Raw genomic sequence first — 21,182 nt, 5'->3', positions numbered from 1 at the left:
AGTAAATTTAATGAGCAAAAGTCCAAGCTATTAGGCTGAGTGGTAGGTCATATCCTTGATTATACAAGTAAACCAGGTAAACAATTGGGATATAATGATCTATCTATAAAAGACTTTCACAAAGTAATAGATGGTAATAGATGTTTTAGAAAAAAGGAATTGAGTTGTCAAATACATTTGGAAGACAGCTGCATGAAGTAGAAGTAGAAGAACATCCTAAAGGGTTTAATAACATACTGATACATGGTGAATTTCTTAGAGATCAGAGAAGGATATTACATGTTATATTTCTTAAACTCACTTAATCACAAAAACCCTATTTCATTAATATCTCATGGAATTTGTAATCTGTAGACTATACTTTGGTAAAAAAAGAACTAGAGATTTCCTCTACAATGACACATTTAATAACATCAGCAGCTATTTATCAACTACCTTCTCTATGCCAGTCACTTTCCATGTTATTTCATTGTTTCTATGAGATAAAAATATTTAATATCAATATATGTCAACAAACCACTTACAATATTTGTACATGAGTTTAAAATTTAGTTTTCATATTCTATTATTTTACATAATTTTCAAAGAGAACTTCAAGTGTAAGAAGACTGTATTTGAGGAGTAAAGGCTTACATGGCTTGTTCCAGGGCTTAAGTAGCTTCCTCAAGGATATATTATCAGTACAGTAAAACTGGGACTAGAAATCACATCTTCCAACTCCTACTTCATTGTTCCTTTCCTTAATGTCAAAAACAATAGCTGTTTCTTTTTTTTTTTTAAGATTTTATTTATTTATTCATGAGAGACACACACACACACACACAGAGGCAAAGACACAGGCAGAGGGAAAAGCAGGCCCCATGCAGGGAGCCCGACGTGGGACTCAATCCTGGGTCTCCAGGATCAGGCCCCGGGCTGAAGGTGGCACTAAACTGCTAAGCCACCCAGGCTGCCCTTTTTTTTTTTTTTTAAACAATAGTTGTTTCATGGGAAATCTGTTCTAGCTCTATGCAGATCCCTCATCTTTAAGGACTCTGAACACTCAAATAGGTAACATTAGCTCTGATTTTGTACTAGAGTGCTAGGGAGCTGATGAAAAGTTCAAAGAATACAGCAAGACTACCTCAGGCTTTCGTAGGTAATTCTCATCAAAATTTTACAAAATTTTGTGACCCATTACATACTATCCTTGGAAGAAAGCTCTTCCTATCCAAACATTACTTTTTGCCAAATTTCTTATGAGGTACAGCCTGGGGTTACTATCCCTAGCAAGTTTCAACTCAGTTATACGAATGTGACACACCAATTAAGATGGTGCTTATTTCCTCTCCACAGTCACACATTTCTTCCCCTCCGTGTCTCCAGCATGTTAGCTGCCCAATAACCGTGTCAGCCAGGTTACAGTACATAAACCATTTCTGGTGGCTCTGACCTTAGTTCAGGGCAACTGGAGTATACTTAATACTATAGTTGCTACATTAGGAACAGGCATGTGATGCTGTCACTTGTTCATTCAAGAGACATTCCTTGAGCATGTGGCAGGCATAACTAAGACATGGTCTTCACCTCACAAGCGAGGTGAAGAATGTAAGTGACCAAAGTGATGCTATTAAGGACTTGAGATGTGGCTAGTCCAAACTGAGATGTGTTATGACTACCTATAATACACACTGAATTTCAAAGACAGTATAAAAAATAAAGTGAAATATCTCAATAGTAATTTTTATACTGATTACCTATTGAAATAATACTACTTTGGGTACCATGGGTTAAATAAAAATATATTATTAAAAATAATCTTAATCTGCTTCTTTTTACCTATTTTATGTCTCTACTAGATTTAAAATTACCTTATGTGGCAAAAAATTTACATATATGATTTTGCATTACATTGGACAATACAGGTGTAGGGAGATGAAGGAGCCTGGCACTTAAGGGCAAATCAAATAGTTATATCCTAAAGTCAAGAGAAAGGAAGTAGAAAACAAGATAGGAATCAAATCATTTAATAATTCAATAAGATGAGTAAGTGCCTACATGTTGAGAACTATTCCCAATAAATCTGCTGCCAGGAATATAATATGTTCAGAGCCCTCCTCAATTCCATAGTCATCTAGGTCCAATTATCTTGTACTGAATTCCTGCTTGCCCCCATTTTCTGTCCCTCAGACTTCCTAGTGGTAAATAGAGGAAGTTTGTGCGTCTGCTTGATACACATAAGAAGAGATGACAATTTCATATTCAATAGGAACATTGCTAGTATTTTCCTTACCAGCATCTCTCCTTGCACAGAGTCAAGAAAATCAGGAAGATCTAGAACTGGTAGCATTCACACAGACATACATCCTCTACTATAGACCAAGGTATCATCAACTAAATATAGTTTATTTCCCAGTAGCTCACTAATATCATTAAAATATAAAGCATTAGTTTAAAAGAGAAGAAAAATTTACCAAATATTTTTGTAACATCTCCATGTATAAAGTACTACACTGGGCTCTATGAAGGAGACAAATAAAGGATAGACATTATCTCTATCTAAAGCACTTGAATAGGATATTTCTGCTTATCTATTACTTAATTAAATATCCACGTTCAACCAGGAACAAATCCTAAACACCCACGTTCAACCAGGAACAAATCCTATCTCCCTCATCCCAATGCAATATATAGAGAACATTTTATAAAATGTTTGAACAATTCATGCACTAAAGCTCACCCCAGTTAAGAACTTTAAAGAGCAGGTGATCTTGGGCCTCCCATTAAAAATATTCATAATCAACCCACATCCCTAACTTTCTTATATCAAGCTATATGAGTGAACATAGAAGAAGAGTTAGGTTAGTCAAATTTATCCAGAAGTAAACAATGGTTGTGCTAACATCAGCTTCTATTATCAACTTCTTACTTACTGTGAACACAGCCCAGGAAAGGGCAGAATGGCCTCCTCCATGCAGAAGGAGTAGGACAGGACCCTCTGACCCACTCTTGTAAACTCGAAAAGTGTATGAATAGTTAAAGATAATATATCTAAGCTTTTGCTCACTTACGTTTTTGATAATTTAATCATAATAATACTGATTAAATACCTCAGGGGGAAAAAAAAAAAAAAAACCTCAGGCAGTACCAGGCTCTATGTAAAGCTGCAGACTTCCAAACTCAAGAGACACTTAAATAGAAGTTTCTGAAACACCAAACCTGTTTTTGAAGCATGGAGCCAGTATCAATGGGGAAAAAAAAAAAAGATTCCCTGTTGCCCTGAGGACATAGTCCCTAATTTCTAGATGCTAAACTGATTCAACTCACCTGACTCATAAAACCTTCTCCTTAAAAGAGATATCAGTGTCAGGAATTTAATTCTTAATCCTCTCCCCGTGCATTAGACAATTATATCCAAGTAAGATACTGGCATAGACTTATAGATTAAATTCCATGCTGTACACAGAACAGATGGAGAATAAAAATGAAATAAATAGCAGGACTAAAGAACATTTCAGAAACTATACATGTCTTCTTAGTATTATAAGCTTGTTAAAGAATAAGCCATTTTGCAAAGGATATATCCTTGCCAGTTTCATTCTCTACTTCTACATCTTCCATGGATTCAAAGTACTGACTCCAAGAAACAGGGGAAAAGTCTCGTTTTCTTCCAGGGCTGAAGGAAAAAAAAGAGAAAGAGTTCAAGTAAAAAACAGTTATGCGTGAAAACATTAAAATCTTGATCAACAAATGCTAAATATAAACATGAAATGAAAATTGCAAGGGTATTTTCTCTTAAAGAATGAGGAGTTTTCATAAAGAGAGCATCACGTTAAAAATGTGTTTTAAAAAGTTCAAGACTTAAGAGTAAAAATGTTAGGATTTTAGAAAATTCATTAGTATATTTTAATTCCAAATATATTCCATGTATATACACCACAAAACCTGCTGGTTCTCTCTCCTTGTTCTTGACTACCAGCTTCATTCCTATCCTGTCAAGCCATTTTAATATCATTCCGGTATAATCATTTTTGGTCACTACTCCTTCTTTATACCTTTAATCCTCATATTATTTCATGCTTTTTCATGATTTCCCAACCCATCAATACACAACCTTCATAAGAGCCAAACTGGCAATACTTTGAATTTCTAGGAATTTATCTAAAGATATGCTCATGCAGAAGTGAAATGACTTATCTATTCAATGTAGCATTGTTTATAATAGAGAAAAATTAGAAACAACTGATCATCAACAGCTGATGAAAATAAGTTGTGGTACATAGAGAAATAATATTTAGTTATAAAAAGATGGAAGCAATTATATGCTGATAACATTCTTTGTATGTGGGTAAGATAGACTGTTAGTTAAGTCAGGACACCTGGGTGGCTCAGTGTTTGAGCATCTGCCTTGGGCTCAGGGCTTAATCCCGGGGTCTTCAGACAGAGTCCCACATCAGGCTCCTTTTGGGGAGCCTGGTTCTCCCTCTGCCTATGTCTCTGCCTCTCTCTGTATCTCTCATGAATAAATAAAACTTAAAATAAAAATGGGATGCCTGGGTGGCTTAGTGGTTGAGCACCTGCCTTCAGCCCAGAGCGTGATCCTGGAGTCCCAGGATCTAGTCCCACATCAGGCTCTGTGCATGGAGCCTGCTTCTCCCTCTGCCTGTGTCTCTGCCTTGCTCGCTCTCTGTGTCTCTCGTGAATAAATACATTTTAAAATCTTAAAAAAAAAAAGATATACTGTTAAGTAAACAAACAAACAAACATAATGGACATACTACTATCTGGGTAAAAATAGGAAGTATGTGTAAATATAATTGCTTATAAATGTTTAGAGTATCTCTGGAAGAATACCAATATAACATTTGATATATATCCTGGGATGGGAACTATGATTGGTAGATGGACAATTCTCAGTGTTTATCCCTTTCTACTGTTTTATTTTTGAACCATGAATTATTTCAAAAAAATAAAATTATTCTCAAAATAACCAATAAATATCTATTTACAAGCTATGTCTTTAACCTTGGATGAGACACAAGAAAGGAACCCTGAACCTTACCCTATTTCCATATCTATTCTCTTCAATAATGGAAGGAATTCAGAATTCTGTCAGCAACAAAAAGTTACCTCCTGCCAGATATTGTCCTATATATGCCATGGGGGCAAATGGAGAATATATACAAAGCCCCCTTCAAAGACTTAAGTTAGTACAAAAGCACTCTATAGTTGACTATAATTACTGGAATTACAATGGAGCAACTGCACCATTAGGTATGTATTCTTTCAACAGTCAAAATGCATTGAACATATCAATAGTTCTCAACCCATGTAACAATAATCATTTAAGGGGTTTTTAAAAATACTGATGCTTGGATTTCACTTCTAGAAATTGCTTTAAAAGGCTTGAAGTGTGGCATAGGCACTGATAATTTTTAAAGTTCCCCAAGTTGAAAGAGGGATGCTAGGAATACAAAGCTAGAGGAAATGATTTGGAATGAGAGAAGAGTTCCTACCATTTACCTATAGTTCCCTGCAAATCCCTACCAGTTACAGTATGGATTTGAGCAAATTCGAATTATTTAAATTCTTTCTGCCTTGGATTATAGCAACTGGATAAAATAACATACTGTTTCTTTTCTTTTCTTTTTTTTCTTTTTAGAGAGAGAGCAAGAGAGCATGCACACGTGTGTGGGGAGGGGCAGAGGAAGAGGGAGAGAATCTTAAGCAGGCTTCACTCTCGGTGGGAGGCTTGACTCGGAGCCAATCTCATGACTCTGAGATCACAACCTGGGCTGAAACCAAGAGTCAGGCACTTAACTGATTAGGCCACCCAGGTGCCCCCCAAAAACATTCCTTTTAAAGGAATCTAAACACATCTGGCATTTAGTAGTTGCTCAGTGAACAGGTAAAATCCTATCTTCTGATAGAAAAACTGCCTATAGAGAAATAAACTTCAACTTCAGCTTAGACTTATTTTTTCTGGTTTGCTGGTTGCACTTGAATTCCTACTGGAAAACTAAAAGTAGAATTCTTAATTCTACTGACTCATCAGTCACTCACAAATCCACCTATGCATATACTAATTTGAGAATAACAACCACACATGGCATGTCAAACATGTTATAATGGATTCTAAGAATCTATGGGTGAATTTTTTATGTCTGGACCTAGGATGTCATCACCGTAATAGTATCTAACATTTACTGTGCCACAACAGTGAATCACTCTGCCAAGTAATTTATAGGCATGATTCCATTTAATCCTCACAAAACTTCAAGTTAGTTTTATCCTTATTTCACAGATAACAGATTTAGAGATATGAAGTAACTTATGCAAGGTTATACAACTACTAAGTGGCAGTGACAGAATTCAAATCCAGTTCCATCACTCTTCAAAGTCTCTGCTCTTTACCCCCATGCTATATTAATTCTCAGATCCTTTTTTTCTCTCTCACTCTTTCATTTATGCTTCTAAGAAGTAATAAGGCTTTAGAATATATTATCAGAAATTTCCTTTTCAGAGAGTCTTTGCCAAGGCCACAGAACTTTCCAAGTTGGCCGGGCACCAGAAAAAATTACCAGTTAAAGAAAAATTAGTTTGTATAATAGAAATTATTCCTATGAGAACACCCTCCATTTCTAATTCCCTTCATTTAAAAAAAGTTCTAGGGACTACCCAAGGTATACCAACATATGAGTAATTCCCATCTGGTTAAAGAGCCAATAATCTATACCTCCAAAGGTTGCTCCTATTCCCAGAGACATTTTTCTGGGATATTCCTTTGAAAACGTAATTGGTTATATACTCTACAATTGTGTCCAGGTAATTTTGCAATCAATGTTAGACGAGAAATAGATAGTAAGGATCTCGCATTAATCTTTATATTCTAGTTGGAAAGAATACTCTGTATTTTAGGGATGTAGTTCTAGTTCTTTTTAAAAATGGTTTGCTTTTTATAGTTTTATGCTTACTATTTTATAGTCATTACAGCTTATGTAGGCTTTTTAGTTATAATTTTTAAAATAAATTACTGATTTTTTTCTCCATGGAGTCATAATGGAATAATTTTAAAGTAATGAAAAGAATTTTCAAAAGCAAGGTTAATTTATCTTTCATAATTTTTTTTTAAGAGAAAGAAAGAGAGGGTGGGAGTATGCGGGTGTGGGGGGTAGAAGGAGAGAGAGAATCTTAAGCAGGCTCCACACCCAGTGAACAGAAGGACTTGGAACTCCATCTCACGATGGTGAGATCATGACCTCAGCCAAAATCAAGAGTTGGACGTTTAACTGAATGGGCCACCCCAAGGTTAAGTTATACTTTAAAAGTCAGGGTTTATTCACCAAGAACCTATTATATGTATTAGGCTGGAACTGAGGTAGGGTGATAGGAGATGCAGGGGTAATTATAAAACTAGTGATACAATGCCTCTGCTCTCAAGAAGCTCATGCTAAATATGTGAATATCTAACATAAGGTGGAGTTAAATGCCCTAAGAGGTATAGCTAAAGTGCTGTGAATATTCAAAGGAGGAAATATAAAGATTACTTAAAAAACAAAAAGATCACTTATAGCTTGAGAAATAAAAAGAGGCTTCAAAGAAAAAAATAACAGTTAAGTTAGGCATTGAAGGACAGACAGAATTTGGACTGAGAGAAACAGGAAAGGGTAAGGAAGACCTGTCAGGCAGGGAGAAGGGCACAAATAAGAACCCAGTATGGTGCCTGTCATAGGTAACACCCATAAAAAGCAAACAAAAATAGCTAATTCCAACAAGGTAGAAATAAGTACAATAGTTTTGGAAAAAAAGAAGCTAATACAACTAAAAGCAGATCATGGAGAAAGAATGATATCAGATATAATAGAGTGGGGGAATATATGTTCTTTTTTCTGTTATTTGCATGTTAGAGTCCCAGGAGTTTGGATGATTCAGATTAAAATATTTTAGAAAAGTCAATGTGGTGAAAGCTCCAAGATGGACTTGCTTCTGGGGGAAAAATGTTGCTGAAATAACCTGGTTAGAAGAAGATGGGAGTCTAACTGGCAATAGAATTAAAAAGGAGGAAAATATAGAAAGATTTCAAAAAGGCAATCAACAAATTTCAGGAATGTTTAAGACATGGAAGATGACTGATAGAATCCAAGTCAATTCTAAACTTTTGAACAGAGAGATGAATTAAGTCCAACAAATTGTAAAAAAACAAAAAAACCAAAACTACTCTGAGAAGTATAAGTACACAGAATTTTTCATGTCAGAATAAAGTTTATTTCAAACCCAACACAATAAATGTTTAATTTCTTGCCACCTCTTGCTACGAGAGGGAAGAGTTTGGCAGACAAAGAACAAAGTGGTACAATGGGAGATACAGAGAAAATAGAGCTTCTACTTAAACCATGTGAATCAAGTGTGTTTACAGAATCTTTGCTACTGTCACACACTCCATTCAGAATCTGATGAACGCTATAAACCCTCACTCTAGAAACAAGTGCATGCGCATATTTTGCACATAATTGCAGTGGCTTCAAGAAGCTCATGTATGACTCCTAAATAAGAACCCCTGGCCTATACCTTGACCATAACTACTTATTTCCAGCAGAAAGGCAAAAAATATAAAAAGGAAGAAAATTATGAGATTCTACTTCCTTAAAACTTCCTAAACCTAAATTAGTTTTCCATTTGCTACACACCAAAAGTTTCTTTTCATGACCCAGTTCTGCCTTTATTAATTGTGTGACCTTGGGCAAGTCACTTAACTTCTCTATGCCTGAGTTTCTTCATGTCAGATGGGGTCATAATGCCAATTTAATAGGGGATGTAATGAGGATTAAAGTAGCCTTCTCTCTTGGTTACTCTCAAAGTAACCTGTTCTATTTTTGTCACAGAATTAATCATTTCCTAAAATTAGTTTACTCTTCTATTTGTTATTATCTTAATCATTCCACCTAATTTGCTACTGATGTGAGATCCACAAGAGCAAAAATGTTCTCCATTTGTTCACTGATATACTCTCAGGGCCCAACATATTAATGATTAACTGTTGACAGTAAGAAATTAGCTAATGGGCATAAAGCACTTAGCTTGGTGTCTCGGTAAGTTTATCATCATCATCAGCAGCAGCAGCATCATCATTAGGCTGAAGCTAATAAATAGAATCTTCCTTACTGAATCCTGAGGTTTCCAGTAAAAGGAAATGGAACACTACAAAACTATACTAATCAAGACTGTGGTATAAGCATGAGAGTAGACATATAGATAGGTCAAATAGAACTGAAGGTCCAGAAATAAACTAACATTTATAGTCCATAGCTTTGCAACAAAAGGGCCAAGACAATTCACTGGGGAAAGAATAGTCTTTCCAAGCAATGCTATTAGGACGACTGAGTATTCATATGTAATATGAATCTGGACTCCCCCACACTACATAATTAAATCATAGTGGATCATAAACCTAAATGTAAGAGCTAAAACTATTAAACTTTGAGAAGAAAATACAGGAGTAAATCTTTACGATCTTTGATTAGGCAACAATTTCTTTTTTTTTTTTTAAGATTTTATTTATTTATTCATGAGAGACAGAGAGAGAGAGAGAGAGAGAGAGAGAGAGAAAGGCAGAGACATAGTCAGAGGGAGAAGCAGGCTCCAAGCAGGAAGCCTGATGTGGGACTCAATCCCGGGACTCCAGGATCACGCCCTGAGCCAAAGGCAGATGCTCAACCGCAGAGCTACCCAGGTGTCCCTAGGCAACAATTTCTTAGCTACACCACCAAAAGTAGAGCTAAAGAGAAAACTCAGGAGTTGGACTTTGTCAAAACTAAAACTTTTCATTAAAACTATATACAGTTTTGGTCCAGGTTGAAAATGGCAGTGGTGGCTCAGTTTTGGGTTTCTGGGCTGCTTGGTCAGTCCCAGGAATAGCTGGGGTGGTCCATGTAGAGTGAGGAGAGCTCAAATCAAATCTGAGAGGCCCTCATCTACTATGTAACATTCCCCAGCGTGGGAATGAGCATACTGAATGTCTTCCTTAAGCCACATCATGGAGAGTATCAGAGACCCAAGTTCTGGGGTAGGATGGCCTACCCTCATCTCCACATCAGGTCCAAGCCCTTTTCCTGGGGAGATGGTAATCATACTCTATTCCATAATTCTCACATGAATCCATTTCTGACCAGCTATGAAAATGAACAAAGAGAATTGGGACCACAACCCAGTGGGGACCACATTACTGGTTTGGACCCATGACTCTGCACACAGACCAGAAAAGTATATGGCACCTTAAGCTCACCTTCCTTACTTGTATCAAATGATGAGCAGATGACCAGTATACTGATCTTCTATCCCTTTCTTTATAGCATGAGATAGCTAATAAATAATTTAGATTAGTCCAAGGGGGGAAAAATCCCTATATACACTTTTTATATTACAGCTGTATATAGGTTGTCTTAGTTTAAACTTCTATTTAAATTAATCATTTCTAGTGACTGGAAGATTTGTGATCATTAGCAAATCAATCTCTGCTTCAATTTCTTCAACTGTAAGCTTTGAAAAAATGATTACAAATAGGCACATAAAATGTACTTCAGAAATGTTATAGTAGAAATACTGTTCACAGCTGAGCCACATAGTATATATTGATTACATTTTCTTCTGTGTCCTCTTACTTTTTTCCAGAATGACTGTCTTTTACTTTGTTTACATAGCTTTTTATTAAACTATAACTATTTTATAAGAACTTGTTATAGGCATAAGATATTAGCAGACATTTCACAAAAAAGCAAGCACAAATAGCTCAAAAATGAAAAGGTTCCCAATTTCAGAGTCAGAGACATAAAATTTTATTTTATTTTTTATTTATGTTTTAGAGACATAATATTTTAAGTCACAGTAATATATAATTTCACACCCATTATGTTGACAAAATATGAAGCCAGACATTACTAGGTATTGATAAGGATCTAAACTGGATGAACTGTCATCCACTGTGGGTGTTCTTTAGTAGTTTCATTTTACATCAACACATCTGCAGAAAGGCACTAAGATACACATAAAAAGATGTTCACAGAACCATCTGCATAAAACCAAAGAATAACAAGCAAGCTAAAATCCAACAACACTAGAATATATATATTGAGATATCTTCAGATAACTGAACATGCCACAACAGAAGAAATGGATATGCTTAAATTATATGCAGTAACATGCGTGAATTTCAAAAATACATTTGAAGCATAGAAGAGTAAGTGCAGTATGATTCTATTAACAACAAAGTTCCAAAACAGGCAAAACTAAATAATATCTTTTCTATGGATACTTGCATAGGTGCTCAAACTATACAGAAAGTCAACAGAATGAGTACAGGAAGAGTCCAAGATGGTGGAGAAGTAGGAGACCTTAGTTTCATCTGGTCCCAGAAACGCAGCTAGATAGCTATCAAATCAATCTGAACACCTACAAATTCAACCAGAGATCTAAGAAAAGAACAGCTGCAACTTTACAAATAGAAAAGCGACTACCTTCTGCAAGGTAGGAGGTGCGGAGAAGTGAATGCAAGGTGATATATGGGAAGACAGACCACAGGGGTCAGGAGCCTCTGGCAGCCAGCACCAGAAAGTGATACAGCAGTGGAGCACAACACTGGAACCTTTAGAAGTTTGCTCCAGTGAGGGATGTCCCTGCCTGAAAGGTGCTCAGGCAGTGAAGTAGGGGCAGAATCCTAGGTGGGACAGTGTGGTCTCAGGATCCTTGGGGTCACAGAAAGAACAGGGGTGCCTGAGTGCAGCAGAGTTCCCCAAGCATCAGAGCGGGGAAACTGGTTGCAATCAGCGAATCCAGGAGTAGGCTCTCAGTTACGGGTTACCATAAACCACAATCCACTGCGGGTATGGGCAACCACTCTCTGAGCAGGGGCCCCAACAAGCAGCAGAACCACCACAAGGCCCCCCACCCTGGTATGGGTGCCAGCCTCAGCAGTCTGCAAGGTTTGAAGACTAGAAGTGGGTCCTGTGCCTGAAATACAAATGCTTAATGACAGGCTCGGTGAGTAGAGTGCAGAGGGAGACCAGGGACACAGAAGTGATTGACTGCTTTTCCCTGAGGGCACACTGAGGAACCATGAACTTCCAGCTCTGGGCTGGAGATTGGAGGGCCACCATTTTCATTCTCAGCCTATATATATATATATTTTTTTTTTTCCAAGATTGTATTTATTCATGAGAGACACAGTGAGAGGCAGAGACACAGGCAGAGGGAGAATCAGGCTCCATGCAGGGAGCCCAATGTGGGACTCATCCAGGGTCTCCCCAACCACACCCTGGGCCAAAGGAGGTGCTCAACCACAGGAGGCGTCCCATCATTCTCAGCCTCTAAAGCTGCAAGAAAGACTTCAGGGAACAAAAGCCACATAGAGCAATCCTGAGCAAATTACTTTACCTGGCCCCCTGGTAAGGGCAGTGCAATTCTGCCTGGGGCAAAGACACCTGAGAATCAGTCCAACAGGCCCCACCCCCAGAAGATTAGAAAGAAAATAGGCTAAAACCAAGTATATGGATCATAAAGAATTGCAAAATGCCAGCGTCAGGGGAAAATAGTATATAGAATTCACGGGTTATTTCCCACAATTCCTTAGTCTTTCAATTTTAATTTTTTTCTTTTTCCTTTTTCAAAGAATTTATTAATTCATTTTTACAGTTACATTCTACCCTTTCACTGTATTTAATTTTATTTTTGGATATAACAAGTTTTTCTTTCTCCACAATCTTGGGATACAGTTTCTTCTAACAAACAGACCAAAATACACCCAGAATCTAGTGTATGGTTCTGTTCTCTTCACCTGTCTGATCATATTCTCTATCTCGATCTCTCTTCTTTTTGTTGTTGTGAAAGTATTTTTAAAATTTCCTCTTTACAGGGATGCCTAGTTGGCTCATTGGTTGAGCATCTGCATTTGGCTCAAGTAGTGACCCTGAGGTTCTGGGATCAAGTCCTGAATCAGGATCCCTGCAGGGAGCCTACTTCTCCCTCTATGTCTCTGTCTCTCTCTCTCTGTGTCTCTCATGAATAAATAAAATCTTTAAAAAAATTTTTTTCATCTTTACAGTTGCATTCTATCTTTTCAATGTATTTAATTTTTTGTGTACATATATTTTTCTTTCTTTACAATTCTGAAATGTAGTTTCAGTTTATTCAAAAATACACTCAGGATATAGTTTATTGCTCTGTTCTGCTCACTTGTCTGTTTATATATTTTTTTGGTCTCTCTTTTTTTTTTTGGTCTCTTAATTTTCATTTTTACAGTTACATTCTGTCCATTCATTGTATTTATTTTTGTACATACATAAGTTTTTCATCTTTAAAATTTAGGGATATAGTTTTCTAACAAACAGACCAAAATACACACAGGATCCAGTGTATTGCTCTGTCCTATCCACCTGTCTAATTATATTCTCTTATTTTTTTTTAAGTTTTATTTATTTTCAGTTTTGGGTTTCTTCTGATTTGTTTAGTGTATATTTCTCCAGGATCACTGTTGCCATTTTAGTATTTTACTCTCTCATTCATCTATTCTTTTCTGGATAGAATGACAAGACAGAAAAACTCACCTCAAAAAAGAGAACAATGGGCAGCCCTGGTGGCTCAGCAGTTTAGCACTACCTTCAGTCCAGGGCATGATGCTGGAGACCCGGGATCGAGTCCCACGTCGGGCTCCCTGCATGGGGCCTGCTTCTCCCTCTGCCTATCTCTCTCTGTGTGTCTCTCATGAATAAATAAATTAAAAACAAAAAACAAAAAACAAGAAGTAGTACTGACACCCAGGGACCTAATCGATATGGACCTAGTAAGTAAGATGTTGGAACTAGAGTTCAGAATAAGGATTATAAAGATACTAGCTAGGCCTGAAAAAAGCATAGAAGACACTAGAGGATTCTTTTCTGGAAAAATAAAAGAACTAACTAAAATTTCATCAAGTCAAAATAAAAAAGGCTATTAATGAGATACAATAAAAAACAGAAGCTCTAACTGCTAGGATAAATGAGGCAGAAGAGAAAATTAGTGATCTAGAAGACAAAATTATGGATAATTAAGAAGCCAAAAAAAGAGATAAACAACCACTGGATCACAAGGGGAGAATCTGAGAGATAAGTGATACCATAAAGCTAAACAATATTAGAATAATTGGGATCCCATAAGAAGAGGAAAGAGAGGTGGTGGGGGGGAGCAGAAGGTATACTGGAGCAAATTATAGTGAAGAACTAACTTCCCTAATATGGTGAAGGAAACAGGCATTCAACTCTAGGAGGCACACATAATACTAAAACATGAAAATCTCAGAGACAATGAGAAAAATCCTAAAAGCAGCTCAGAACAAGAGGTTTGTACCTACAAGGGTAGAAACATTTGACTGGCAGCAGACCTACCCACAGAGACCTGGCAGGCCAGAAAAGCCTGGCATCATATATTTAAGGTGTTAAATGAGAAAAAATATGCAGTCAAGAATACTTTATCCAGCCAGGTTGTCCTTCAAATAGATGGAAAGATAAAAAGCTTCCAGGACAAACAGAAACTAAAAAAATTTGTGATCACTAAACCAGCCCTACAAAAATAATTAACTAATAATTTAATGTCTCTCCAACAAGAAAATATAACAATTGTAAATATTTATGCCCCCAACATGGAAGCAGCCAATTATATAAACTAATTAATAACAAAATTAAAGAAACACATTGATAATAATACAATAGTAGGGGGCTTTAACACCCCACTCACTGCAATGGACAGATCATCTTAGCAGAAGATTAACAAGGAAACAAAGGCTTTGAATGACACACTGGACCAAATGGATTTCACAGATATATTCAGAACATTCCATCCTGAAGCAAAAAAAAATAATACATTCTTCTTGAGTATACATGGAACATTCTCCAGGATAGATCACATACTGGGTCACAAATCAGGTCTCAACCTGTACCAAACACTAGGATCATTCTCTGCATATTTTTAGACCACAATGCTTTGAACTGGAACTCAGTCACAAGAGGAAATTTGGAAAGAACTCGAATATATGGAGGTTAAAGAGCATCCTACTAAAGAATGAATAGGTCAACCATGAAATTAAAGAATTAAAAAATAATAATGGGGGCAGCCTGGGTGGCTCAGCGGTTTAGCACCACCTTCAGCCCGGGACGTGATCCTGGAGACCTGGGATCGAGTCCCACGTCAGATTCCCTGCATGGAGCCTGCTTCTCCCTCGGCCTGTGTCTCTGCCTCTCTGTCTCTCTCATGAATAAATGAATAAAATCTTTTTAAATATCATGGAAACACATGTTCAAAACCTTTGGATGGAGCAAAGGCAGTGCTAAGAGGGAAGTATGTACCAATACAAGCCTTTCTCAGGAAACAAAAAAGGTCTCAAATACACAATCTAACTTTATACCTAAAGGAGTTGGAGAAGAAAGAGTAAATAAAGCCTAAAGCAAGTAGAAAAGAATTAACAAAGATTAGAGCAGAAGTCAATGAAATAGAAACCAAAATTAGAGTAGAAAAGATCAACGGAAACTAGGAGCTAGTTCTTTGAAAGAACTAAAAAGATTGATAAACCACTGGCCAGACTTATCAAAAAGAAAGAGAAAAGACTCAAATAAATAAAATTATGAATGAAACAGGAGAGATCACAACCAAAACCAAAGAAATACAAACAATTAGAACATATTATGAGCAACTATATGCCAACAAATCAGGCAATCTGGATGAAATGGATGCATTCCTAGAGAGGAATAAACTACCAAAACTGAAACAGGAAGAAATAAAAAACATAAACAGACTCATAACCAGCAAGGAAATTGAAGCAGTCATCAAAAATATCTCAACAAACACAAGTCCAGGGCTTGATAATTTTCCAGGATGAATTCTACCAAACATTTGAAGAAGAATTAATGCCTATTCTTCTGAAGGGGTTTCAAAACATAGAAATGGAAGGAAAACTTCCAGACTCTATAAGGCCAGCATTACCTTGATCCTAAAACCAGACAAAGATCCCACCAAAAAGGAGAATTACAAACCAATATCCCCAATGAACATGGACACCAAAATTCTCACCAAGATACTAGTCAATAGGATCCAACAGTACATTAAAAGGATTATTCAGTATGACCCAGTGGAATTTATTCCTGGGCTGCATGGTGGTTCAACATTCACAAATCAATCAATGCAATATACTACATTAATAAAAGAAAGGACAAGAACCATATGATCCTCTCAATAGATGTAGAAAAAGCATTTGACAAAGTACACCTTCCTTTCTCGATTAAAACACTTCATATTTTAGGGATAGAGGAAACATACCCTAATATCATAAAAGCCATTTACGAAAAACCCACAGCAAACATCATTCTCAATGGGGGAAAACTGAGAACCATTCCCCTAAGGTCAGGAACACAGCAGGGATGTTCACTATCACCACTGTTGTTCAACATAATACTAGAAGTCCTAGCCTTAGCAAGCAGACAACAAAAGAAATAAAAGGCATCCAAATCAGGAAAAGAAGACAAACTCTCACTTTTTGCAGAGGACATGATATTCTATGTGGAAAACCCAAAAGACTCCACCCCAAAATTGCTAGAACTCATACAGGAATTCAGCAAAGTGGCAGGATATAAAATCAATGCATAGAAATCAGCTGCATTTCTATATACTAACAATGAGACAATTAGAAACAGAAATCAAGGAGTAGATCCTGTTTACAATTGCATTCAAAATCATAAGATACCTAGGAATAAACCTACCCAAAGAGGCAAAGGATCTGTACTCAGAAAACAAAATAAGATGCATTATCTTATTTTGATAGAACACATCCTCTGGTAGCTTCCTGAGAAAGGGAGATTAATTTTGAAACTCTCCATGCCAGATGATGTTACTGAGGAAGATACAAAGAAATGGAAAAACGTTCCATGGCTCATGGATTTTAAGAACAAATACTGTTAAAATGTCTATGCTACCTAGGGCAATTTATACATTAACTGCAATCCTTTTTTTGTTTGTTTTTGTTTTTGTTTTGTATGATAGGCACACAGTGAGAGAGAGAGGCAGAGGCATAGGCAGAGGGAGAAGCAGGCTCCATGCACTGGGAGGCCGACATGGGATTCGATCCCGGGTCTCCGGGATCACGCCCTGGGCCAAAGGCAGGCGCTAAACCGCTGCGCCACCAGGGATCCCCTTAAAGATTTTATTTATTTATTCATGAGAAACACAGAGAAAGAGACACAGGAGGAGGGAGAAGCAGGCTTCATGCAGGGAGCCCGACGTGGGACTCGATCCCGGGTCTTCAGGGTCACGCCCTGGGCTGAAGGCTGCGCTAAACCGCTGCGCCACCTGGACCGCCCTATTAACTGCAATCCTTAACAAAATACCATCAACTTATTTCACAGAGCTGGAACAAATAATCCTAAAATTTATATGGAATCAGAAAGACCCTGAATAGCCAAAGGAATGTTGAAAAAGAAAACCAAAACTAGTGGCATCACAATCCCGGACTTCAAGCTCTATTACAAAGCTACAATCATTAAGACAGGCACAAAAACAGACACATAGATCAATGAAAGAGAACAGAATAGAGAACCCCGAAATGGATCCTCAACTCTGTGGTCCACTAATCTTGGAAAAAGCAAGAAAGAATATCCAATGGAAAGAAGACAGTCTCTTCAACAAATGGCATTGGGAAAATTGGAGAGGCACATGCAGAAGAATAAAACTGGACCATTCCCTTACACCATACACAAAAACAGACTCAAAATTATTGAAAGACCTAAATGTGAGACAGGAATCCATCAAAATCCTAAAGGGGAACACAGGCAGCAAGCAACCTCTATTATCTTGGCTGCAGCAACTTCTTGCTAGACAAGCCTCCAAAGGCAAGGGAAACAAAGGCAAAGATGAACTATTGGGACTTCATCAAGATAAAAAGGTTTTGCACAGCAAAGGAAACAGTCAACAAAACCAAAAGACAACCAACAGAATGGGAGATTTGCAAATATCTTATCAGATAAAGGGCTAGTATCCAAAATCTATAAAGAACTTACCAAACTCAACACCCAAAGAACAAATAACCCAATCAAGAAAGTATGAGCAGAGGACAGGAACAGACATTTCTCCAAAGAAGACATACAAATGGTCAACAGACACATAAAAAAATGCTCAAAATCACTGAACATTAGGGAAATACAAATCCAAACCAGAATGAGATACCACTTCACACCAGTCAGAATGACTAAAATGAACAAGTCAGGAAACAACAGATGTTGGCAAGGATGCAGAGAAAGGGGAACCCTTTTATACTGCTGGTGGGAATGCAAGCTAGTGCAGCCACTCTGGAAAACAGTATGGAGTGGAGGTTCCTCAAAAATTTGAAAATAGAGCTACCCTATGACCCAGCAATTACACTACTGGGTATTTACCCCAAAGACAAAAGTAGCGATCTGAAGGGATACCTGCACCCGAATGTTTATAGCAGCAATATCACCAGGAGCCAATCTATGCAAAGACCCCATATGTCCACTGACAGATAAATGGATAAAGATGTGGTGTATACATCTATCTAGCTAGCTAGCTACACACACACACACACACACACACACACACACACACACACACACACAGGAATACTACTCAGCCATCAAAAAGAATTCTTGCCATTTGCAACAATGTGGATGGAACTAGAGGGTATTATGCTAAGCAAAATAAGTCAATCAGAGAAAGACAATTATCCTATGATCTCACTCATCTGTGGAATTAAGAAACAAAATAGAGGATCATAGGGGAAAAGAGGAAAAAAATAAAACAAGACACAGAGGCAGAGACAAACCACAGGAAACAAGCTGAGGGTTTCTGAAGGGGGGGGGTGGCAGGGTAGGATAACTGGATGATGGACATTAAAGAGGGCATGTGATGTAATGAGCACTGGGTATTATGTGAGTCTGATGCATCAGTGACCCCTACCTCTGAAACTAGTAATACATTATAATTTATTATATATAATTAACATTATATGTCAATTAATTGAATTTAAATAAAAAATAAATAATAAATAAATAAAAGTTTTTAAAAAGAAACAAGCAAGAGAATGATAAACATGCAATTCAAGACTATGGGGAGTGGAGGTGCTTTTGGGGAAAAGCAAACAGGCATCTAAAGTGCTAATAATAATAATGTCCTATTTCATAAGCCAGGTGGTAGATACATGGGGATTTATTTTGGTCTTCTCTACACTACACATACATACTTTAAACCTTTCTGTATATTTCAGAAATAAATTTTTCTAAATAAAAAGAACCCTTTGAGAAATCTGTAAAACTTTTCTTAATATGATCACATTAAATAATCTATCAGGTCTATTTTTTTCTTTTTAAATTTCCATTCTTGGCACCTTCCATTCTGCTCCAAATAGGACTGTTTACTCTTGGAGATGATGAAATGCTTTCATTCACCATCATCCTGTGAATTCCTCTTGCCTCTCTCCTGTGCTGAATCCTTGATTTCCATATCAGGTATTTTTCTTGATGCATCATCTTATTTTGATAGAACACATCCTCTGGTAGCTTCCTGAGAAAGGAAGATTAATTTTGAAACTCTCCATGCCAGATGATGTTATTATCCCATTTTCACACATAACTAACAGTTTTACCAACAACAGAAATTTTATGTCAGGAACTGTTTCTATCCATGGTAATTAGGTACCTTGATAGATCTAACTTTGGATGTATTGGCTAAAATTGTATGTATGTATGTGTAAAAAAATATATAAAAATAAATGTACAATATGTGATATTGTATTTATGTATTATACTTTTACATGTTATATATAAATTATATATTCATTCATTCTTCTTAAATGCAAGGATGTCTCAGCAAGAAAGTAAGGAATATGGAATACTGAGGCCAAAAGTGAAGGTGGGGACCTAGAGAGGCACTTAGTACATTAAAGCTGGCTTTTATCTTGATAGCATTTACCAACTATTTAAATGGAGGTTTGGGGGGTTTCTTGGGGCACACAAAATGCGACATAAAGCCCAAGGTGAGGAGCCTTGCTGGGCAGCCCTGCAGGAAACCTTTCTCTCATAAAGCTGGTATCTCAAAAGACAATTCTGTCAGTGAAAGGGTAAAGTAGAATTAACTCTGCTCCCTAACCCAATCTTAGGACTAAAAGAAAAATATCTGTCTTGAAACTTGGCACTGAATGGAAGGGATCTTTTGTGACTAGGATTATTTGTTCTAGCTCTGTGAAAAATGCTCCTTGTATTTTGATAGAGCTTACATTAAACGTGTAGATTGCTCTGGGTAGCAGAGACGTTCTAACAATATTTGTTCTTCCCAACCATGAGCCATGGAATGTTTTTCCATTTTGTTGTGATGTTCTCAATTTCTTTCATGTGTTCTATAGTTTTTTGAGTACAGATCCTTTGCCTCTTTGATTAGGTTTATTCCTAGGTATGTTATGGGCTTTGGTGCAAATGTAAACAGTATTGATTCCTTGATTTCTCTTTCTGCGGCTTCATTATTGGTGTATCGAAATGCAACAGATTTCTGTACACTGATTTTGAATCCTACAACTTTACTGAATTCGTGTATTAGTTTTAGCAATTTTTTGGTGGAGTCTTTTGAGTTTTCCACATAGAGTATCAGATCATCTGCAAATAGTGCAAGTTTTTCTTCCTTGTCGATTTGGATGCCTTTTATTTCTTTTTGTTGTCTGATTGCTGAGCCAGGATTTCTAGCACTATATTAAATAACAATGGTGAGTAGACATCCCTGTCTTATTCCTGACTGTAGAGGAAGAGCTCTCAGTTTTTCCCTACTTAGGATGATTATTAGCTGTTTGTCTTTTTCATATGTGGCCTTTCTAATGTTAAGGTATGTTTCCTCTAAACTTACTTTTTATCAAGAATGGATGCTGAATTTATCAAATGCTTTTTCTGCATCTATTGAGATGATCACAATGGTTCTTATGTCCCCTCCTTTTTTAAAAATTAATGTGGCATATCATGTTGATTGCTTTGTGAATACTGAACCACCCTTGCAGCCCAGGAATAAATCCCACTTGATCGTGGTGAATAATTCTTTTAATGTATTGTTGGATTTGATTGGCTAATATCCTGTTGCGAATTTTTGCATCCATGTTCATCGGGGATATTGGTCTGTAATTCTTTTTAGTGGGGTGT

At 36.9% G+C, this 21,182-nt stretch overlaps 1 protein-coding gene and 1 pseudogene across 1 annotated transcript in view; one reads left to right on the top strand and one right to left on the bottom strand.

Annotated features, from left to right (window-relative positions):
* The window catches only part of PPME1 (protein phosphatase methylesterase 1), an 88,584-nt gene that overhangs the window by 41,015 nt on the left and 26,387 nt on the right, over positions 1-21,182 (bottom strand). The window contains exons 2-3 of the mRNA XM_041730438.1: positions 3,562-3,655; positions 2,913-3,005 (exon numbers count right to left, since the gene is read on the bottom strand). Of these exons, the coding sequence (XP_041586372.1) occupies positions 2,913-3,005; positions 3,562-3,655 (187 nt within the window). The remainder of the gene's footprint in view (positions 1-2,912; positions 3,006-3,561; positions 3,656-21,182) is intronic.
* Positions 9,838-10,218, top strand: LOC121476524 (annotated as a pseudogene).

Source organism: Vulpes lagopus, chromosome 15, assembly GCF_018345385.1.
Source record: "Vulpes lagopus strain Blue_001 chromosome 15, ASM1834538v1, whole genome shotgun sequence".
Lineage (NCBI taxonomy): Eukaryota > Metazoa > Chordata > Mammalia > Carnivora > Canidae > Vulpes > Vulpes lagopus.
The sequence above is the reverse complement of the archived record's forward strand: the minus strand, read 5'-3'. Positions and strand labels throughout refer to the sequence as shown.